We start from the raw sequence: 20806 nt of genomic DNA on the forward strand, positions 1-20806 counted from the left end.
GGGAGGATCAGAGAACGCCCTCAGATTCCTCTGTTAAATGGACAGAAGGACAACTGTGACTGGTTAAGTTAAGGCATTCATTATTTACGTAAAAGGGTTAGCGGTACATAGTAAGCACTGGATAAGAGCTACCTATAGGACTCAATAAATGTTGGTGCTAATGAATTATATTTTTAATTATTTGGTTGTAAAAAGACAAGACAAAATATGCTTTGGCTCTCAATATATTTTTTAAAAGACTCCAGTAATGGATTTGTAAAAAAGGTAAACACAGAAATGATGACAAGTTAGAAAAGATTAGAATGTTGAGATTTTGAGAACATGACCTGCAGAAGTATCAAGTAAAATTCAACCACAGTTACAATATGGTCATTTGACCTACTTAGAAAGAAATGAATAATGGAAAACTAGGTTTGAGAAGGACTGACAGGTCCTTCTCAGCTAACTCAGGTCACAATTAAAGAGTTCATCTCCTTCCCCAATCTGATTCTGACAAAACCCCTATTCCCATGTGCTGCTAGGGTGGGAACAAATTGATAAAATATTTCTGGAGAGCAACGTGATCACAGATGCCAATTTGTTTTAAAGTCTGTAATTCAGCAAGCTCACTTCTGAAAAGTAATACTATGATATTAATGAGAAAAGCAAAGATTTACGTGCAAGGATTTCAACATAGTTTAACAATTCTGTTGCCCCTTTTCACTGGTTCAAATTCTATCTGCATCCAGTTAAAAAAAATTAAAGGCACCCAGCTGGATCAGTCGGTGAAGTGCACGCCTCTTGATCTAGGGGTTGAGTTTGAGCCCCACACTGAGTGTAGAGACTACTTAAAAATAAAATTTTAGGGGAGCCTGCGTGGCTCAGTTGGTTGAGCGTCAGACTTCGGCTCAGGTCACGATCTTGCGGCTGGTGGATTCGAGCCCCGCATCGGGCTCTGTGCTGACAGCTCAGAGCCTGGAGCCTGCTTCGGATTCTGTGTCTCCCACCCTCTCTGCCCCTCCCCTGTTCATGCTCTGTCTCTCTCTGTCTCAAAAAATAAATAAAAACATTAAAATTTTAAAAATAAATAAATAAATCAGTCTTTAAAAAACAAAACGCAAAAAAAAAAAAGAGAAAATTATTTTATATCAGCTTCCTAAGCCATGCAATCCACTAACAATGCCTTGGTTTTGCAACCTGATGGCACCCCCCGGTGCGGCACGAAGGGGTGGAGGCAGCTGGAACCTGCGTGTATCTCTCAAGCCTCTGACTCCATACATGCAGCTCCCTCTTTTGGAATATTCCCTCCTCTGTCTTCCTAGAAAGCTCCTCACCGCCCCCACCCCCCCACTCACCTCCAACCCCAGTCGGCCTTCAGGGCTACTTCAAATACCCACAGTGACAAGCAAACATTGACTGTCCTGTTCTCCGAACAAGAGGATTTATTCTTGCTCATCTTAAGAGACCTCCAAACTAGCATGTGCCTAGAGAAAACTGCTGAGACCCAATAAATACTGCTCAAAGAACAGGGTGCTCCTGCAGACCATTTCAGAGCCTTCAGAGCCTGATGATGCACTCTTACCTTAGAGGCTCCCTTTTACAACTTCCAGAAGAAAAGGTCTCAAAGAATTGTCTTTCTATTTAGAAATATTTGGCTGGGAACACATCTTGTAATTTAGAATACTTGATTTTTCAGCAGTCACTGATCAAAGTTAGGAACTCTTGGGGGAAAAGATCTAATTTTCAAATTTTCAAGTGAAAACATCTTATGAACACTATGTAACTCTCACTAACCTTCCCAATATGTTTTCTAGACATTTAATCCCTTGTTAGTTTCAATGTTAAAGTTCTTCGTTTTAGAGCCAATGATTTCTTCCCGTCTGCAAAACTGTTCAGGTCTTCCTCAAAGAATGACCTTTTATACCCTGCTAACTTACACGAACTCATTTTGTTACTACTGTGTTCAAATAAAAGCCACAGTTAACTATAATCCTCCCACCTTTTCCACAAAGTGAAACTACATCAATCACTTAAAAATTCTGTGTGTATTCTTTGCGGTATTTTCCTTAAAGGTTTCATGTGCCGTCCAGGCAACTAATACTGAATAAAGAACATAATTTTTTCAAGATATTACATGTTTTAAAAAAAAAAAAAAAACCCACATTTTCCAAAACTTAGTAACATAAGGAAAGACTCCTAAGGTTTTAAGTTGCAGTGATTCCACTGCATGAAATATTAAATGGGGTTCAAAAGAAATACAAGTATAGAGAAAGGAGATTAGAGGAAATAAGCTAGTTATAAGAAGTAGTATCCTCTCCAGTGGCAATCTTTATAGTTTTCTGATATTTCTATGTTTTCTACAATAAATTACTTCTAGGGGTATCTGGGAGGCTCAGTCGGTTAAGCGTCTGACTTCAGCCCAGGCCACGAACTCACAGTTCAGGAGCTGAAGCTCCACATCGGGCTCTGTGCTGACAGCTCAGAGCCCAGAGCCTGCTTGGGATTCCCTCTCTCCCTCTCTCCCTGCCCCGCCCTGGTTCACGTATGCTCTCAAACGAAATAAACAAATGAATCACTTTAACAACATGTTGGCGGAAAAAAGACATTAATGATTATTTAAATGATACCACAAGGAAAATGGTGTGTTGCCGGATGGAAGTAGTACCAGCCACAAAAGAAGCAGTGACGAAAGCGGGTCTATGAAACACGGACTCCCGTGGAGCTAACAAACAAAGACAAAGTGAAGAACAGCAGACAGTGACAACTCTGAAGCCAGCAGTACGTTGCCATATTGAAGTCAGGGATAATAGGAACACCACGACATTAATACCACAGGCAAAAGGATCCTCGAAAGGCTCAAAACACTAAAAGGCAGGTGAAAAGAATAGGAACATGTTTTCACTCTGTCAGCATTGCCTGCATATACGACATACCATGACGACAGCTAGAAGAAGGTTTCTGAGTTGAACTACACTGGCTATCTAAAAAACCTGCTGCCCAACAACAAGACAGAGCTTGAAGACAAAAGGGAAGCAACCACTACGTTCATCCTGTCTCTATAGCTATACATGTTAATACAGTAGCCTGTAGTCACATAAGACTTTTTTTTTATGTTTATTTTTGAGACAGACAGCTTGGGGGGGGGGATGGGGGGGGGGCAGAGAGTGAGGGAGACACAGAATCCAAAGCAGGCTCCAGGCTCTGAGCTGTCAGCACAGAGCCAGCTGCGAAGCTCAGACTCATCAACCGTGAGATCATGACCTGAGCCGAGGTCAGGTGCTCAAATGACTGAGCCACCCAGGTGCCCCCATACTTTTTTTAATGAACTAAAACTAATCGGACCAGCTAAGTATAAAGGACTCATGGACTCTTAAGTGGCTACCGTACACAATGAAGCCTACCCTGAGCACCCCCAACATTGTGGAAACTTCTACAGGGCAGTGCTCACCTACAGATTCTGCATGAATGTAGTCTCAAGACCCTTTCATCAAGTCTACAGATGGCAACAGTCCCTGGGTCTCTGTGCTGTCCTATGCTAGAGCTCAGACCGATAAACAGGGCCAGTCAGACAGACGGGCACTTCTTTCCAGGCAGCAGGATGAAAAGGACAGGGGAGCAAACAGAGCAGCAAGGAAACAAACCCCCTTCAATCCTGCAGCAGATGGCCCCCTGGTGTCATCAGTCTAGCTTTCAGATGAGGGAAGGAGGGAAAACCACAGGTTAGACCCAGTCATAAAAAGCCACGAGCTTATTCAGTAAACTAAAAACTGCAGAGAAACCCTTAGCAAAGCAATTACCCCGAAAGACGATTTTTAAATCATCAAGGATTTTAGGCAATCCGATGCAGCTTGAAAGTAAAAGGCCAGCAATCACCACTTAATACTCATGAACAAAGTGCCACATGAAATCGTTCTGAGTTAGACTCACATTTTGCTACCCCCAAGGCTATAGGTACAAAGAAAAGTGTGAAAGAAAAAAAAAACCCACAAACAGTGGATTCTGGGCTCACTGCCTCGGTTTCTACATACACAAGGGATCCCCAGAAAGAAAGCACCAGCCTGCATTCATTCCTGTACGCAGGTGGGGGTTGAGGGATGGGGAGAAGCTTCATATACCACAAAGAAAACATGGTGGCTGCAGAGAATGCCGGTCTTCTAGTGCTTTCCACTCTCCCCCAAATTCTGCAAAAGCATCCCAATGTTTCCTAGAGAAGGATCTGGCAATTAAAAAGAACACCATGGAACACCAGGGTGGCTCAGTGCGTTAAGCAGCCAGCCCTTCATTTTGGCTCAGGTCATGATCTCTGGGCTCGGGAGACAAAGCCCTGCATAGGGCTCCATGCTGATAGCAAGGAGCCTGCTTGGGATTCTCTCTCCCCCCCCCCACCTTCCCGCCCCCCCCCCAACCCCCCCAACTCTTTCAAAAAAAAAAAACAACAAAAAAAACCACACCCCAAAAAAAAAAAAAAAAAAAAAAAAAAAAGAGGGGCACCAGAGTGGCTCAGTCGGTTAAGTATCCCCTTTCTGCTCAGGTCATGATCTGATGGTTCATGAGTTCCAGCCCCACATAGAGCTCACTGGTGTCGGCACTGAGCCCACTTCGGGTTGTCTGTTCCCCTCTCTCTGCCCCTCCCCCACTCGTGTTCTCTCTCTCTTTCCCTCCCTCCCTCCCTCTCTCTAAAATAAACATTTAAAAACAAGAAGGAACGCCACCACAAACAGGCATCATTATAAGCATCAGGCTATCACTCATCATGGAAACAAAACCAAACAGGACAAAGGGAGGTCTCAAGTGTCGTATCTGACATAAGAAACCCACGAAGGGAGGATTGTTCATGGTGGTACCCAGTTACCTGTACAAACAGACCTATAATGACATCAGTGCTCATTACAACGTATCAAATTTTTTGACACATCCGATATTGCTTTAAGTGGCTACAATCCAGGAATTGTGGTCGAATGATTTGACAGATGGTGATGTGAATGGTTACATAACATAGCCTCTATGACTTCTAAAAGGCTGCTGCAAATACAGAAGCCCTAGAATTTTCCTTCCTTGACCCTCCCTTCAAGTCGCACGGCCAGGTTGATGGACTCACGTGGCCACTTTCCCCTTCTGCCTCCCTCCAAGCCTCTCCCCTCCAGCCCAGCTGGCCCAGGTCCTTCTTCCATACCAGCTCAGAAACCTCAGAGAGGACAGAACGGAGACTGCTGTGCACTGCTCGGGTCACCCGCCCCCCCAAGACACCAACCCCTGCTACTGCTATTGGGGCAGGTTTTCCCGACACCACTAAGGAATGCCCTACTGGGGAAAACTAGGGTTCGCTTCCTTCTAGCTCGGTCAGAGCTTCTGCTCTCCAACGCCTAGGGTGAGGTCTAATTGTAGGATGATGGCATCCAGACCCAGGGAATGGGGCAAACAGATTTTAATACAGTCCCTGAAGTGCGCTCTTTTATGACACAGCTACAGCTTTTATGGGAAGTAGTTAGGTAATGTGTATCTAGAACCTCGATCACAATTACCCTTTGAATGCTCACTTCCTGCCAGGTACTAAGGACTTTAAATAAATCATCTCATTAATCCTAAGAATATTGCCTCTGAGAAAGAAATTACTACTCCACTTACAGAGCTGGGGAACAAGAGCCAAACAGAACGGCCACCTCGTGTGTGTTAGTTCTCTTCACTCTTGGTGGGGCCGTGAGGTCACCCTTTCAGGGATGACAGCGTGACCCTCCCTGCCAAATGTCCCCAAGTGGAGGTGGAGGGCAGTGGTCTACGGGGGCCCAGAACTGGCAGGAGGCTGAATGCCCCGCAGTTTCCCCCCGGAAGCCTCTAGATCCCTCAGTGTCCACAGCTCCAGGGCCCTGAGCTCAGACCACAGGTGCGGGTTTTGTTTTACAGAAGAGAGCTTCCTTGAGGATGCAACATATGGATGCCCCGAGCTCTCTGTGCCCACCCCCTCCCCCCCACCAGTCAATTCCTCAGACTGAGAGCACTCTGGAGCTCGGTAATTTTTCACAAAGGGGCTAAGAAATTGGAGGAGAAGGTCTGAGGAGTCGGCCAGCCGGAAGGCCAGTATCCTCCCCATCCACTACCAAGAGCAGCCACTTGATGGCAATCTTAACCTATTCCCTTGGAATTCTTCCATAAAGAGCGACCCCAGGAGGGTAAGAGCAACAGAGAATGGGCTGCAGAATGTGGACAGTGCTAGAAAAGGCATCACTGCCTGGCCAGAGGAGGCAGAGGCAGGGGCATAGAAGGATGGATGGAGAAAGCACGCCAACACGCTCCCCTGGGTTATTCTCCTGTCCCCAGACTTCTCTGGGGCCCTGGGTAGAAGCGAGTGTACAGGTTTCTGTAGTCAGACAACTCAGGAAGACGGAAATTTCTCAGGCCCCATGACACAAGCACATCGGGCTTTCCATCAACAGATTGAAGTGCGAGGCAGACAGATGGTAACAAACAGGGTAATAAATCAACAGCAAACTCCTGCTTCTGATCTCAGCACCTTGCCCCCTGAAACCACAGAAAAAAAATAAAGCCAAATAATGAAAAAAAGGCAACTTTCCCTCGTTGGGGTGTTACCCCTGTTGAATAAAGCAGCCCAGCACTTTTCTTATTTAAATTGTAAATGAGGGGTAAAAAATTAAAAGCTATGTGCTTCTACCTTGGAGAGAAAAGGCTCTCCAGGAAAAAAAAAGGGGGGGGGGGGGTTGGAATACCTTGCAAATTACATTCACCTCATACTTCTATTTTCAGTGGCAGTAAGATTAACATCAAGATGGTGAGAGGAGGGTCACTGTGATCAGAAAACAGTCCGTTGTCTTAACACGGAGGTTTCCCCCACACAGTTCAACCTGGCCCTTTGTGACGGCTTCGTAACTCTTGGCTTCTCGATTTATAAGAAGAGTTCAGGCAGAGAGTGGAGAGTTTGCCAATATTTTCCTCCAAGGGATTCAGAAAGTGCCAGCTGAGAGCCTTCCAACTCACCCTTTAAAACTCTGTAACACTTTCCAACTGAGTAAACTGGAAAGGCCCTTTTCAAATAACACTAGTCTGAAGTTGGGTAACTGCTGAGTGAGGACAGGGTAAAGCCACTCCGGTACAGGATAAGCAATTTGCGGTGCAGATCCCTCTAGAGATCACCAAGCCTTCCTTCGTGCCCAAACAATACACGTGTGTGGTTTCCACTGCTGTGGCACCTGCCCTACTTAGGTCTGCAGAGGATTCGCTGACCTTCTATACCATCACTCCGGAAGGGGAAGCGCACGGTTTCAAAAAGGCAGAGAGTCAGAGCCCTTCCTGAATACCCCAATCCCGTCAGAAGGAAGGGATCGTAATTAAGAGAGGTGAAGGTTTCCAGAGTGAGACCTTGAGCTGCCTTCGTGCATCAGAAGGCAACAAAAATCGTTCAGAGCCATGGAAAACTGGAAGGAACACTCAGCCACGTGGGGCAGCACCAGAAGCTGGCAGGGGACTCCCAGGCACAGAGGTCTTTCCCGGTCACCCACCAAGACCAGGTGCCACGCGTGATCAGGATACCCACCCACCTGCCAAAGGGAAACACGGACCCAGTTGCAGGAGTGACCCGAAAGACACTGGCGGGGCGGGTCCCCAGGAAGAGGCCTGATGTGCGGAAAGAGCTGAAACCGTTAGATCCAAAGCAGGAACGAGCCCACGACACTAGTGAAAGGTCAGCAAATGGTAGAGAGGAGGAACGGGGCCCCAGGAGCTCTGAAGCTCCAGAAAGAACAGCTCTCCTTGCAGAACACAGGGCAGCCTGGCTGACACACTGGCGACTCTGCTCCTTAACAGGCAGGTCTAAGGTTATAAAATAGCTCATGTTTCCCTCCTGGGCCCCAGACCTCCTCGCAGGAGAGACCTACACTGTTTTATGGTCTTTTAGAAAGAAAATCATGAGGAAGGAAGCGAATTTCGGGACTCTGCAGAAGCACCCTAAAGCCTACAGAGAAAGCTAGAAGGATACAGGTGATTTGGCAGGTGAGATTGAGTAACAAGTTGTAAATTAAGGGATTTATGGGGTGCAGGCTAACTTCCCCCAAAGCATACCCAGTTATCACCCTTCTGGGTTTAAATACTCCATACAGGACACTGAACATTTAACGTAGCTCAAGTGGGAACACGTTTTTTTCCAAAAACTAGGTAAAAGGTCTTCTAAATGTGGGGGGAAATGGGATCTGAGAAAGTCCCACGCAAAACCAAATCTCACTAGTGCATCGTGGTAGATCCGACAGGAATCAAAGCCCCCATCACAGAACCTGAATCACAGAACCCATCACCCATCACAGAACTTGAATCACAGAACCCATCACCCATCACAGAACTTGAATCAGGAACCAGCACAGACGGAGACAACACAGGCGGCCTAGATCCACAGGCAGGAGGAGGTGATACACAGGACCGTTTACAAGAGCGTACACAGATAAACTCCATGCCTGGATAAGTGGCCTCTGGCTGAGAGGAGCGCTATCTGGGGACCCCACAGGCACCTCCCTTTCTGTACATGTTGATAAGTAAAACTGGTTGGTACGTATTGCCGTAAATTACACTTACGGCATAGAAAAAGAAACGGAATCCGTGCATAAAATACAAACGAGGGGCGCCTGGGTGGCTCAGTTAAGCATCCGACTCTGGATTTCGGTTCAGGTCATGAATGTGAGACCCATACTGGGCTCTGCACGGACAGCACAGCACAGAGCCCGCCCTCTCTATCTCTGCCCCTCCCCCGCTCTCTCTCAAAATATGTAAGCTTTTTCTCCCTCTCTCTCTGCCCCTCCCCCGTTCATGCTCTGTCTCTCTCTGTCCCAAAAATAAATTAAAAAAAAAAAAAAAAAGTTGAAAAAAAAAAATATGTAAGCTTTAAAATGTATACATACAAATGAAATAAATTCATGTATGACAAAGAAGACTCTTCAACCTCAAATAATGTCATCATTTCTCCCAAACTGACACGGAGACATCCATCCAGGGCCATCTTGATGGGCTTTGAGCCTGGAGCCTGCTTCGGATTCTGTCTCCCTCTCTCTCTGCTCCTCCCCATCTAGCATGTGCTCTCCGCTCCCCCCCCCCCCCAAATACACATTAAAAAAAATTTTTTTTAAATAAAAAAATAAAAACCGGAGATTAACTGCATCCAACTGGGAGGAACAAAAACCTCTCCAACCTCAAACCAGTTCTTAGGGGTTCCTGACATAGCAGGATATCCTTCTAGTACCTCAACACAAAAGGAAACATGTTGCAGGTTAAGATGGAAATTAACTGCATCTAAAATTAAAACGCAATGAAACTGTCACCACCTCAAAGTTCTACCCACGTACTAGCATTGGTGCTGTTTGCCACCTCACCCCACTCCCCCAACTCCTAGGTTGAAGACTTAACACCCAATGTGACTGTGTCTGGGCAGAGCTTGTGAGAAGGTAAGAAAAGTAAAGGAGGTCACGATTCGGGGAGGCACTGATCTGACGGGGCGAGTGTCCTCCTAAGAGGAGGAAGAGACACCCGCACACGCTCTCCCCCACCGTCAGCCTGGTGAGGACGTGGCCAGTACCCTGGATCCGGACATCCAGCCTCCAGCGTCCAGAACGAGAAACACACTTGCGTTGTTTCAACCACCCCACCCAGTCTACAGTACATGGTCACGGCAGCCCGAGCTGACTAATACAGACTTCTGCCACAGCCACAAGAAAATGAACGCAAGTGAGCAATCCTCCCGTGCCATCACCCTATGTTTCTGCACCCTCAAGGCCATGGGACAACTCACGGGCTGTGGATAAGAATCCCTCTAACTGAAAACACACTTATTTGGCAGAGAAGGGGTATGGCCCTATGGATGCCTCTTTAGCTTCCCTTTGGAGGAAAGCCAGGTCTGGAACCCCTATTCCAGAATTTCTTGAATTCTATCACCAAGGCCAAGATTTCTTAACGCTCGCAGAATGGCACTACCAGAAAGAGGGGACACCGAACGGGAGAAGCAGAAGAGCTGTTCAAAAGGCCAGTGTGGTCTGGACTTGCACACAGCTGAGAACCAAAACTTTAATGCTGGTTCAAGACAGAGAATCTGTCTGGGGCACCTGGGGGGCTCAGTCAGTTAACCGTCCAACTTCAGCTCAGGTCATGATCTCGCGGTTTAGGAGTTTGAGCCCCACCTCGGGCTCTCTGCTCTCAGCACAGAACCTGCTTCAGATCCTCTGCTCCCCCCCTCTCTCTCTCTGCTCCTTCTCTGTTTGTGCACAGTCTCTCACTCCAAGAAATAAAAACATTTAAATAAATTTAAAAAAAAAATCTGGCCCACGAATGCCACCACGAGCCGGTGAAGATCTTTTGTGACCATGTCCAGTTGTAGGACTCTTATTCGTGCCCCCAAGCCAGGGCTTCTAAGAGTTGCATACTGGACACACGTGAGCCACTGGCTTTGGGGACCCTTCAAGTCTCCACAGACACTCTCAGGCATCTGGTACATTCTGGGGAAACACCATAAACCCACATATCATCATAAAAGCTCGTGGGGGGAAAAAAAAAAAAATCAAGACATCCATGGTGACAAACCTCAAATGAACGCATACTTTAAAAGAAGTCAAATGAAATGGAAAGGGAGGGAGCAACATTTCTGGCCTGGTGGGAAAGCCCTGGGTCTTCACTGGAGCACTGGTCACGTGGGTATATGAGCTTTTTTAAATACATCGAACTGGGGGCGCCTGGGTGGCTCAGTCGGTTGAGCATCCGACTTCGGCTCAGGTCATGATCTCACGGTCCGTGAGTTGGAGCCCCGTGTCGGGCTCTGTGCAGACGGCTCAGAGCCTGGAGCCTGCTTCGGATTCTGTGTCTCCCTCTCTCTCTGCCCCTCCCCCACTCACACTTTGTCTCACTCTATTTCTCAAAAATAAATAAATGTAAAAAAAAAAAATTTTTTTTTTTAAATAAATACATCGAACTGTACGAGTAAGATGTGTGATTTCACGCGGCGTATTCTTTTCCTCAAAAAATAAAGTGGGGGGGAGGGAGCGGTATGCAAGACTGGAGTCCAGTTCTGGGGTCAAGTCCTGATTCGCTATGCAGTCTTGTACAAGCTGTGGAACACTGGAGACCCTCTACAAACCCACAGAACCGGACAGTAATAGGTTGCAATAAAGTTATGAGATTAGAAGCAGTAACTTATTTCTTAAAAGCCTCATTTTAGGGGCACCTGTGTGGCTCAGTTGGTTGACGTCTGACTTTGGCTCACGGTCTCATGGCTCGGGGGTTTGAGCCCCGCATCAGGCTCTGTACTGACAGTGCGGAGCCAGCTTGGGATTCTCTCCCTCCCCTTCTCTCTCTGCCCCTCCCCTGATCTCTCAGCCTCTCAAAACAAACAAAGAAAAGCCCAATTTTAATTTAAACTTCCAAGCAACATATCTCATACCTGAATAGGCATTCCGCAAATGTGGTTAAGAAAGGGTACAAGGGTGATCCAATTCCAGGAATCTTTATGATAAGACGAGGGTATCACAATTATGAATATGCATTTTGGGGACAGGGAAACCAGCGTGGGCTGTGATCCAGGGAGTAGGTGTGTACATTTCCAGAATAAAACCCAGAGTCACATGTGGGACACTCAAGCCCTAAACAGACAGGAGCATATCCACGGCGAGGCAGAGGGTGCTGGAGGGGGGGTGGGAATGGCCAGCGGACAGAGAGCTGTCTGCACACTGGTCCACGCTCCACACGCACTACGGAGAACCCAGGCGTGCAGACAGCAGCCGTGAATGGTGACGGAGCTTTTCTCTCGTGGACTTTCTGTCTGTCGTGGGGAGAGCACTTACCACCAGCAAACAACAAGAATACAATGTCCCGCAGACAGAAATTCTATGCAGAGAAATATTACGAGGCAAAAAAGCAAAAGGGTATCCAACAAAGTTTCAAGAAGATGTTCAAGAAGGATGCTCTGGTTCAAACCTCCAGGTTTGAGCAGGAACCTGAAATTCAGGCAGGGATCAAGCACACAGTTATCTAAAGGGAACTAGAAGGAGCAGAAAGCACAAGAATTCTGGTGGGTTTGAACAGCGAGGAGGCCAAATTAGGGGGGACAGTGGTAAGGAGACCTGACAGATACTGTGGCCCCCATCAGCTTATCATGCTAAGAGGCAGGGAGACGCTGCAGGAACAGAGCATCGCTAATCCGCATTTATAAATGACGGTTCTGGCCACCTCCTGGTGGGGTAAAAAGGCAGAGGCTGAGGGGGCATAGGGATCCCAGCCCAAGCTGGAGGTTACAGACTAGGAGGCAGTAGTGCAAATGCAGTTTTGGAACAGGTTTTGCTAAAGGACAGAATGCAAAGTGTGGGAACATCAGAGAAATACAGCTAATTCCAAGGTTTAGGCCAAAGTAACCAGAAGAATGGAATTGGCGTTTACTGACCAGGGGAAGACAGGCAGAGCAGAGGACAGGTGGTGGAGACAGAGTTGGCTTAGGGACCCCTCATGTTCATAAGGCCTTCCCAAGAAATCAAAGTGGAGAAGGCAAGTAGGCAAGTGGAGTTTAGGACAGGTTCAATCATGTCAAATGCTGCCATGGGGGTAAACAAGGCGCTGACCAGAAACTTGGTCAACGGACTTGGCAACGGAGGTCATTATTAAGCCTTAGTCGTGGCCTCATTCTAAGGGTTCAAAGGAGTACGAAAGGGGAAAGGATATTAACAAGAATATAAATAGTAGAGGGAGACAGACTGCTTAGACATTTTCTACCAGGAACCCTGCAATAAAGAGATGAATAGCAGGAGGGAGATAACAAGATCGACGGAGGATTATTTTATTATGAGCGAAAGTACAACATGTTTTGTTTACTGATGGCAATCATCCAGCCCAGAAGTAAATAAGGAAGAGGGAGATCTTCCAGACTGATGCCCTTGGAGAGATGAGAAAAGGACCACAGCAGATTTCTGCCCTTTTGCCCTCAGGACCTCTCAACGCTGGCTTCTTAAGAACGGAGACCAGCAGAAAGAACCACCACCCCCATAACTGCATACCACCCTCCCACCCCATCCTAGACCCTTCCTCTTAAAACAGCCCAAGATGTGAGGAGGATGACAGAATCTGGGACAGAGCTGACAGAGGAGGCAGGCTGACAGAAATGGGGGGGGCAAGGGGCCCCATGCACAAAGTGACAGGAAAGAAGACCAACTTGAATTCCATGTTATTACTTACAAAACCACCTACATTCTAGACTCAATGGAGTATCAACCAGTATGAGCTCTATCAAGAAATGTCCCATGTGCATCACACTCAGGTCTTACAGTGACTACACCACAGCCACAGAGAAAGACATCAAGCCTTTTTTTTTTTCTTTTGTTTTTAATATTTTTGAGAGAGAGAAAGAGAGAGAGAGAGAGAGAGAGAGACAGACACAGAATCCGAAACAGGCTCCAGTCTCTGAGATGTCAGCACAGAGTCCGATGCGGGGCTAGAACTCATGAACTCCAAGATCATGACTTGAGCTGAAGTTGGATACTTAACACACTGAGCCACCCAGGGGCCCCTCCAGCCCTCCCCTCCTTTTTTGTTGGTGAAGTTTATTTTCAGATCAAGAGAAAGAGAACGTGAGCGAGCGAGGTAGGGGCAGAGAGAGAGAGACAGAGACAGAGAGAGGCAGGGAGAGACAATCCCAAGCAGCCTCAGTGCCATCAGTGGGGAGCCCAACGCGGGACTTGAACTCATGAACCAGGGGATCATGACGTGAGCGGAACCCAAGAGTCAGATACTTAACCCACCGAGCCACCCATGAGCCACTCAAGCCTTTTCAACTCTACCATTTGCAAGAATAAAACGTAGCTTTTATTTTTCTAACAAAGAATAAATTTGTTGTCCGTGAAGTGTATTTACCCTTCCTGTCGCCCCGCTTCTTTCACTTGGGAGTGTCAGCTCCTACATCGGGGGAGACAAGTAAGAAAAGTCTCCAAGGTTGATGTGTTCCAGAAACCCAAACCCTCAGCAGCTGCCGGGGGGCAGCCTGGTGGTCCCCACAGCTTACAGAGGACTGGCACTTACACATCAGCATTTCCATTTGGACAAAGCAGTGCGATAATCCACTTTCTTGTCTTTTTTAATTCTTTTTAATATTTTTGAGAGAGAGAGAGAGAGAGAGAGGGAAGGCACGAGGAGGGGAGGGGAAGAGACAGAGACCTAGAATCTGAAGACAGGCTCCAGGGTCCGAGCTGTCAGCACAGAGCCTGACCCTGGGCTCGAACTCACGAACCGCGAGATCATGACCCAAGGCGAAGTCGGAGGCTCAACACACTGAGCCACCCAGGAGCCCCTAAGCCACTTTCTTCAGGAGGAAAACAACAAGACGGTCTTTCCTGTTGAAGTGGGGCCCATCCTTAGAATAGCTAGATGTGAACGCTTGGGGGCCAAAGCAGAAAGGAGAAGTGTCCCCCCACACCCCCCTCCCCGGCCCTCTGTTGATGAAGACAACCATTCGACTGTGACACATGACAGTGTTTTCAATAGAGCTGTGTAAATAAACTGCCATTCATGGGACACTGTGCTTGGATTTTTCATTTTGAGTCACAAGGCATTTTTATCTTATGCTGTGAACAATGAAATCTCAGGACTTGGGCCCGAGTTTCATTCCACAAACAAAACATCCGGAATCTTTAAGATGTTGATGGAGTCCAGGAGTGCCTGGGTGCCTCAGTCAGTTAAGGATCTGACTCTTGGTTTCTACTCAGGTCATGATCTCACGGTTGGGGGTTTGGGAGTTTGAGCCCCGCGTGGGGCTCTGTGCTGACAGCTTGAGCCTGGAACCTGTGGATTCTCTCTCTCTCTCTCTCTCTCTCTCTCTCTCTCTCACCCTCCCCACCGACTGTGCACATGCATGCGTGTGTTCTCTCCTCTCAAAAATAAACATTAAAAAAGATTTTGGGGGCGCCTGGGTGGCTCAGTCGGTTAAGCGTCTGACTTCAGCTCAGGTCACGATCTCGCGGTCCGTGAGTTCGAGCCCCGCGTCGGGCTCTGGGCTGACGGCTCAGAGCCTGGAGCCTGCTTCTGATTCTGTGTCTCCCTCTCTCTCTGCCCCTCCCCCGTTCATGCTCTGTCTCTCTCTGTCTCAAAAATAAATAAAACATTAAAAAAATAAATTTAAAAAAAAAAAAAAAAAAGATTTTGAAGGAGTCCAAAATTCTTCTCCTTAAGGGGGAAACAAAACAAAAACAGGTGTGTGGGGAGTTCTGTATCTGCACTTCCAACTTCAGCTCCTCCCTACAAATCGGCAGTTGTTGCCAGAAAGGCCCTTTGTCATGTGAGGACAGGACTGTATGGAGAGAGTCAACCTGGTGGTTCAACAGCAGCATTAAAAATCCAAATCCCTACCTCTAGGTGAAAAAAATGAACGTACCTGTCCCCATCTTTTGACCCCCCCCCCCAATTATAAGCTCTAATAAAGACCACAAATATGCCCATGTTCATACTTCTCCTGCCCCCCATCCCCCACCTTGGAGGTCTCCTTCCCAGTAAAAGAGGTTACATGCTCTCCTTCAAAAGAAACAGCTATTAGGAAAAGTTTTTTAAAGGGTCTCCTACAAATTCTTAGTTTCGGGAATCCTATCTTTACAGAGGGTTCCCAAAGTGACTTCTGTTTATCCAAGGGGTGGTATGAAGTCAAGACACAGAAAGCCAAGCTTTAAAAGTCTGGCTGCCGAGGACCACTCGCGTAGATGGACGGCTAATCCACCCCCGTGTATCACTCCCTCATCTACAAGAATGGTCTGTTCTGAAGACTAAATTCATGAAATACAGCTCAAGTGCTAGAACAGTAACGGCTCAACGTACGGTTTACCCATCACGACCGCAGTCAGGTTCTAAGAAAAAGGATCCAGGTTCCCTTAAATCTACTCAAGGTTCTTTGGCTGGCCAGAGGGCTTTTGCTGGATCTCGGATGACATTTATAGGAAGCAAATGAAACTCAAATACAGCTAATAGCTCCCCTCTCTTACCGTGTAATTATCTGTACTCATTTGTGCAGCATGTTATTATTTAAATGTCCCTAATTTCAGCCCCAGCGGGCCAAGGGCCCTCAAAGAGTGGCCGAGGCCTCAGCCTCCGCCAGCCCTTCCCCATGCTTTTGTTCATTTATAACAGCCAGAAGAAATGGCATTATCTACAGCAGGAAGCAGATAGAAGGTTCTCACAATCAGCAAAAATCGGAGTACCGCCTCTCCTACGCCCAGCTATAACCAACACGCCACAAGGAGGGCTTCAGTTCCTACACAGACAATCCGCGAGGCCGTTCAAGACTCATGTTCACTCCTACCAGGATGGATGGATCAATAAATGGTTAAAAAAAAAAAAAGGAAAGAGAAAGAAATATTCATTCCTGGTTACTTTAGAACTGCAGACATAATAAAGGTTGATGGCAAACATGGATTTTAGGACATAAAATGTGATGTCTCCCTACAATCTTGTGCCTGCTTGGGTTATTACTACTGCACTAGACCCACAGAAACAGGGTAGCATAGCTCAGCCGCTTGGGAGCTGCCGCTGTCGGTGTGCAGTTAACAGACGCCAGACCCCACCCACCTCACAAGGGGGGGGGCGGGGCAAAGAAGGAGGTGCTGGTTCATGGTTCTAGCACGCCAAGGGTTTGGCAAAGTGACGTCAATCCGTTCTCCAATTAGGTAACAGTACAGCAAGCCTATTCTATTTGTGAACACAAAATATTACTTGAACGTGGAATTTTCCCCAGTAACTCCGGTGAGACCGATAACCCAGAAACATCTCTGAAAAGTGATCCAGTGAAAATTAAGATGTGTTTTCAATACCGCCGTTAAAAAGATACGGTGTCCTTTTCATCCCTCTTGTCTTCCAAAGTACTGGATTCAAAAGCTCCGCGGATGGAGTTGTAATTCCAATTCTGCTACCGCATTGCAGACAGCCGTGTCACCTTAGAGAAGTCACCACCACACAGAGCACTCACAAAGCCCCACAAGGACATTTTGGTCAGCTCACAGATGACAAGAGCAGGGGTCTCGGAGGTAGGTCAGTACCCAAGGTCCCCCGCTGCAAAGCATGAAAAGGGGGAGGCGGCGGCACAGGGGCAGCAGCTAACCCTCCCGCCAATCTGGGCACAGGAACCTGCTCTGATCCTCGTCTCGTCCCTTTCCTTGCCCGTGTCCTAACAAGGGCTCTGAACGGGGCAGCTTCAAAGCCATACTGCCAGACAAATTTCTCTGACAATTAACACTGGACCAATGGAGTTCAGTTTTTGCAAGAGAAATCTCAAAAGGTTAGATAACTCACCAAAACAAAACACCAAAAAACAAACATGCACCTTGCAGGGCTGTGAAAACCTACTCCCCTACTAACCTATTTTCATCTGCCCCCAGGGCAGAACCCCAAGACAGCGTGCGGTGCACAGCTTAAGACGAGGTCATCATTCTACCATGCAGAGTATACACGAGGAGTATGAAGCAACCATTCAAACAGGGGACATGCTCACAGGCACACACATGCGTGCACACACACAACACTGCTTGCAATCATCCTACCACCAACCTCAGCTGCCAAAAAAGTCTGGGACGCTCTCCATGTTTTCTGCTTTCTCTGCACCGTGCCCCCTAGGAGAGCACGGCTGAGGTTGGAGGACCTACAGAGAAGGAGCTGCTGGTCTCCCAAGCTCTCTGGGACGCCCCCAAAGACAAAGCACAACTCAACCTGTTGGCTGCCCTCAAGAAAATTATTCTTGAAACACAGAGTCGTGTTTACTCAGAACAGCTATGGAAATCCAAGGTACAGAACGACAAAAACGTGGACTCGGACCATTGGCTCCACTGACACCAACAAGAAGTGGAAACAGGCCTATTCACAGCAATTTCACCACCGAGAGAGAGAGAGAGAGAGAGAGAGAGAGAGAGAGAGAGAGGCGCCTTGGGGTCTTGGTGCTTAAACAAGAAAATGACAAGTCCGTCTTTATCAGCAGGAAATACGAACTACAACAAAAGCCTCTTTTTTGTTGTTGAACGAATTCTTATACTAGTTTCATAAAGTCTTCAACGATCCCAAGAACACGGTCTTTGCCACTTTTCTCAGAACCTCTTCCTCAGCACCATCAAGCCCTTGACAAGGGCAGTAGAAAACGAGAGCTACGTGTGGTCAGCTAGCTGGCAGGGCAGGTTCCCTCTTAAAAGAACAAAAGGTAAAGATCGTCACCTAAATTCCACCTTGATTTAATCCTGGACACCCGGCTAACTTGTCCGAAAAGCTGATTTTTCTCCGTTGGGTTGTTTTCTGTTAACGGATTCCAAAAACCACGAAGGCATCTCCCCTCCTAAATAGCAGAACGAGAGCACGCCTGATCACAACAGTAACAACTACACCCCCAGCAGCTAGCGCTCTATTGTAACTCCAGGACTCAGGGACGTTCTCTCCCCCCCCCCCCCCCCCCCGGATAAAAAACGTAAAGCAAATCACCATCTTCACTGTGAAGCCGAGAACACGAATGATCACATCACATCACACGTGGCTCCAGATTCTATACCTGTGACAACACATTCTACAACTTACCTTCTACCTTTTGATTCAAAAACAAAAGCCAGGGGGGTGGGGGGGGCCTTCCCACGCATGTTGGCTCAGACTTCAGGGGCTTCTGGTTTCAAGTCACATAGTACTAGAAGCAGACAGGGACAGACGGTGGGGGGGGGGGGGGGGGGGGGGGGGGGGGGGGGGGGGGGGCAGTGGCAGGGAGGGCATCGTCTCCGAAAGCACTGCCATGGCTCTGTGCAAACAGAGTGGCAACAGGTCCCGCCTGTAAGCACTGGTTCCAAGAAGAGGCTCCCAGACAACCCACCGTACAACTAAGCAGAATGGAAAGAAACTGGAGGCCCTAAGTGAACCTGTCACCCTGCACCCTGGCATGCTGCCAAATACCCTCCAAATGCCTCTATTACCCCGTGACCAGAGCAAAGACTCTGAAACAGAACAATCCCCTCTTCCTTATCTGCTTGCTCCAAGCAGGTACAAACCAGAACACGATCGATTCATTCACATTTCTCTGTAATTCTGAAGGACGAACAAAGTTGGACAGAGCCTGGGATGTCACCACGACCACATCCCCTGCAACGAAATACAGACTGTGACCAGAAGCTCGGTTATGATCATCGGAGGGTTCCAATTCCACCATGCTAACCCTGTTCCAAAGAGACATCAGAATAAACTCGGGGAAGAGCGAGTTTCCCTCCAGGCTTCAAGGATCCATCTGATAATCATACAGGTGCACTTCCACAGGCTCGGGCATTCTGTGCCACCGTATACCAGCCTCCACGTAACAACCTGCCCGGCCTGATCAACAAGGAAGCAGGTACTTAGGAGGCTATGAGCCAGAGAGCAGGAAGGGTAGGAGGCAAATGGTAGATCCAAGCTGCTTCCTATACAATCAGGGGAGAAGAACCAGCAGACAGTAGGGAGGTATCCATAGGAGAGAATCTAGGACTGCCCTCAGTTGTGGGAATCAGCACTTTAAACCTTACAAACCTTCTTACTGGTTCCCTAAGACGATCGGGGAGAACCGCCCCACATCGCAGCAAAGTAGAAAGGCAGAGATCCACAGAAACACCTGTTAAGACAGACTCTACGTTCAACCCAGGACCTAGTAGAAATCAGATCACGGCCCTGGCCTTATCTACAGGGACCAGACTAATTAAGGCACCCTGCAAATTATATTACACAGCATATAAAGGAGCATAAAAGAAATGAATCTATAAACCCAGTAGGATGTCCAAAATAACTGCCAAGAGGGGCCTAGCCCGAGAAGCACAAGCCGCCCAGATCACATCCGATTCAGAAACAAGGCCGTGCCCGAAGACATCATCCAATTCCAACAAGACAGTCGACTCACCATTCACGGTCTTCAGGCTCCCAGCAATGCCTTCCCCGTGCTGCCTCTTCTGGGCATTCTTGAACTCCTTCAGAGACAGATAGAGGACTTTCCGCACCACCCTTTCTTCTGACCATGGAATCCCATCGCTGTCATCCTGCAGAAACAGGAAAGAGAGAAGGGAAAGCACTTAACACAAAAAGCAAGTAAATATGAAGAATCAAAAGAAACGTTAAAGAAAACTCCAAAGTATCAGAGTGAGAGGCACTTCCAGGGGATCCCATCATCCTGTAGTAATGGTTCATTCAGCACGACCTTCCTGACGTCTGGAGAGTCCCCAGAAAAGCTAACCCACGGACCACAAAAGGGGGCGGAAAGACGGCCACCAGCTCGCCTCCTTTACAAACCTTTACGCCCACATACCCTCATTAACCAATAATACTCAAGTTCTATATGCCTGGCAACATTTCGAAACAGGAGTTCGTACCCCCAAAAGCACAGGCGTAATGAACCACCGTGCTGGAGTGTCTGAGGAATTCTGGGACGTGTGCTGCCTCACACACATGCGCCGCACTCTTTTAGAAACTGCTGCCGTTGGCACTGGGGGCTAGGGGGTTGGTGCTGCCTTCAAAGAATTTACAATTCGGTCAGAAGAAGTGAAATTGGATCTGTACTGACCTCTTAAGGAAATGAGCCCTGAATGAGAGAGACAGAGCACAGCAGAAAAGGGCAATGGATCCTGGCGGAGCAGAGAGAACTGGGAGGCAGGGGCAGGAGGTTTGGGAAGGGGTGACGTAAAGAAAACAAAAAGAAGAAGAAGAAATACACACAGGTTAATAACAGGTCTTGAAGGTCTAATTAGCGTGGCTCCCTTAGGTCTGTGGTATCAGATGCAATGCAAGTTCTGGAGAGGAACAGAACAAGGGAAGGCCAGGTCGGGCGGGTGGGGGTGGGGAAAATCCCAAC

The 20806-nt window shown here is 47.7% G+C and overlaps 1 protein-coding gene across 2 annotated transcripts in view; it reads right to left on the reverse strand.

The window, feature by feature from the left end:
- Positions 1-20806, reverse strand: part of JARID2 (jumonji and AT-rich interaction domain containing 2) — a 159323-nt gene that overhangs the window by 14964 nt on the left and 123553 nt on the right. For both annotated transcript variants that reach the window (XM_049655018.1, XM_049655017.1), the window contains exon 2: positions 19862-19997. In XM_049655018.1, coding sequence (XP_049510975.1) covers positions 19862-19997 — 136 coding nt within the window. The remainder of the gene's footprint in view (positions 1-19861; positions 19998-20806) is intronic.

The sequence above is a fragment of the Panthera uncia genome, assembly GCF_023721935.1.
Source record: "Panthera uncia isolate 11264 chromosome B2 unlocalized genomic scaffold, Puncia_PCG_1.0 HiC_scaffold_25, whole genome shotgun sequence".
NCBI lineage: Eukaryota > Metazoa > Chordata > Mammalia > Carnivora > Felidae > Panthera > Panthera uncia.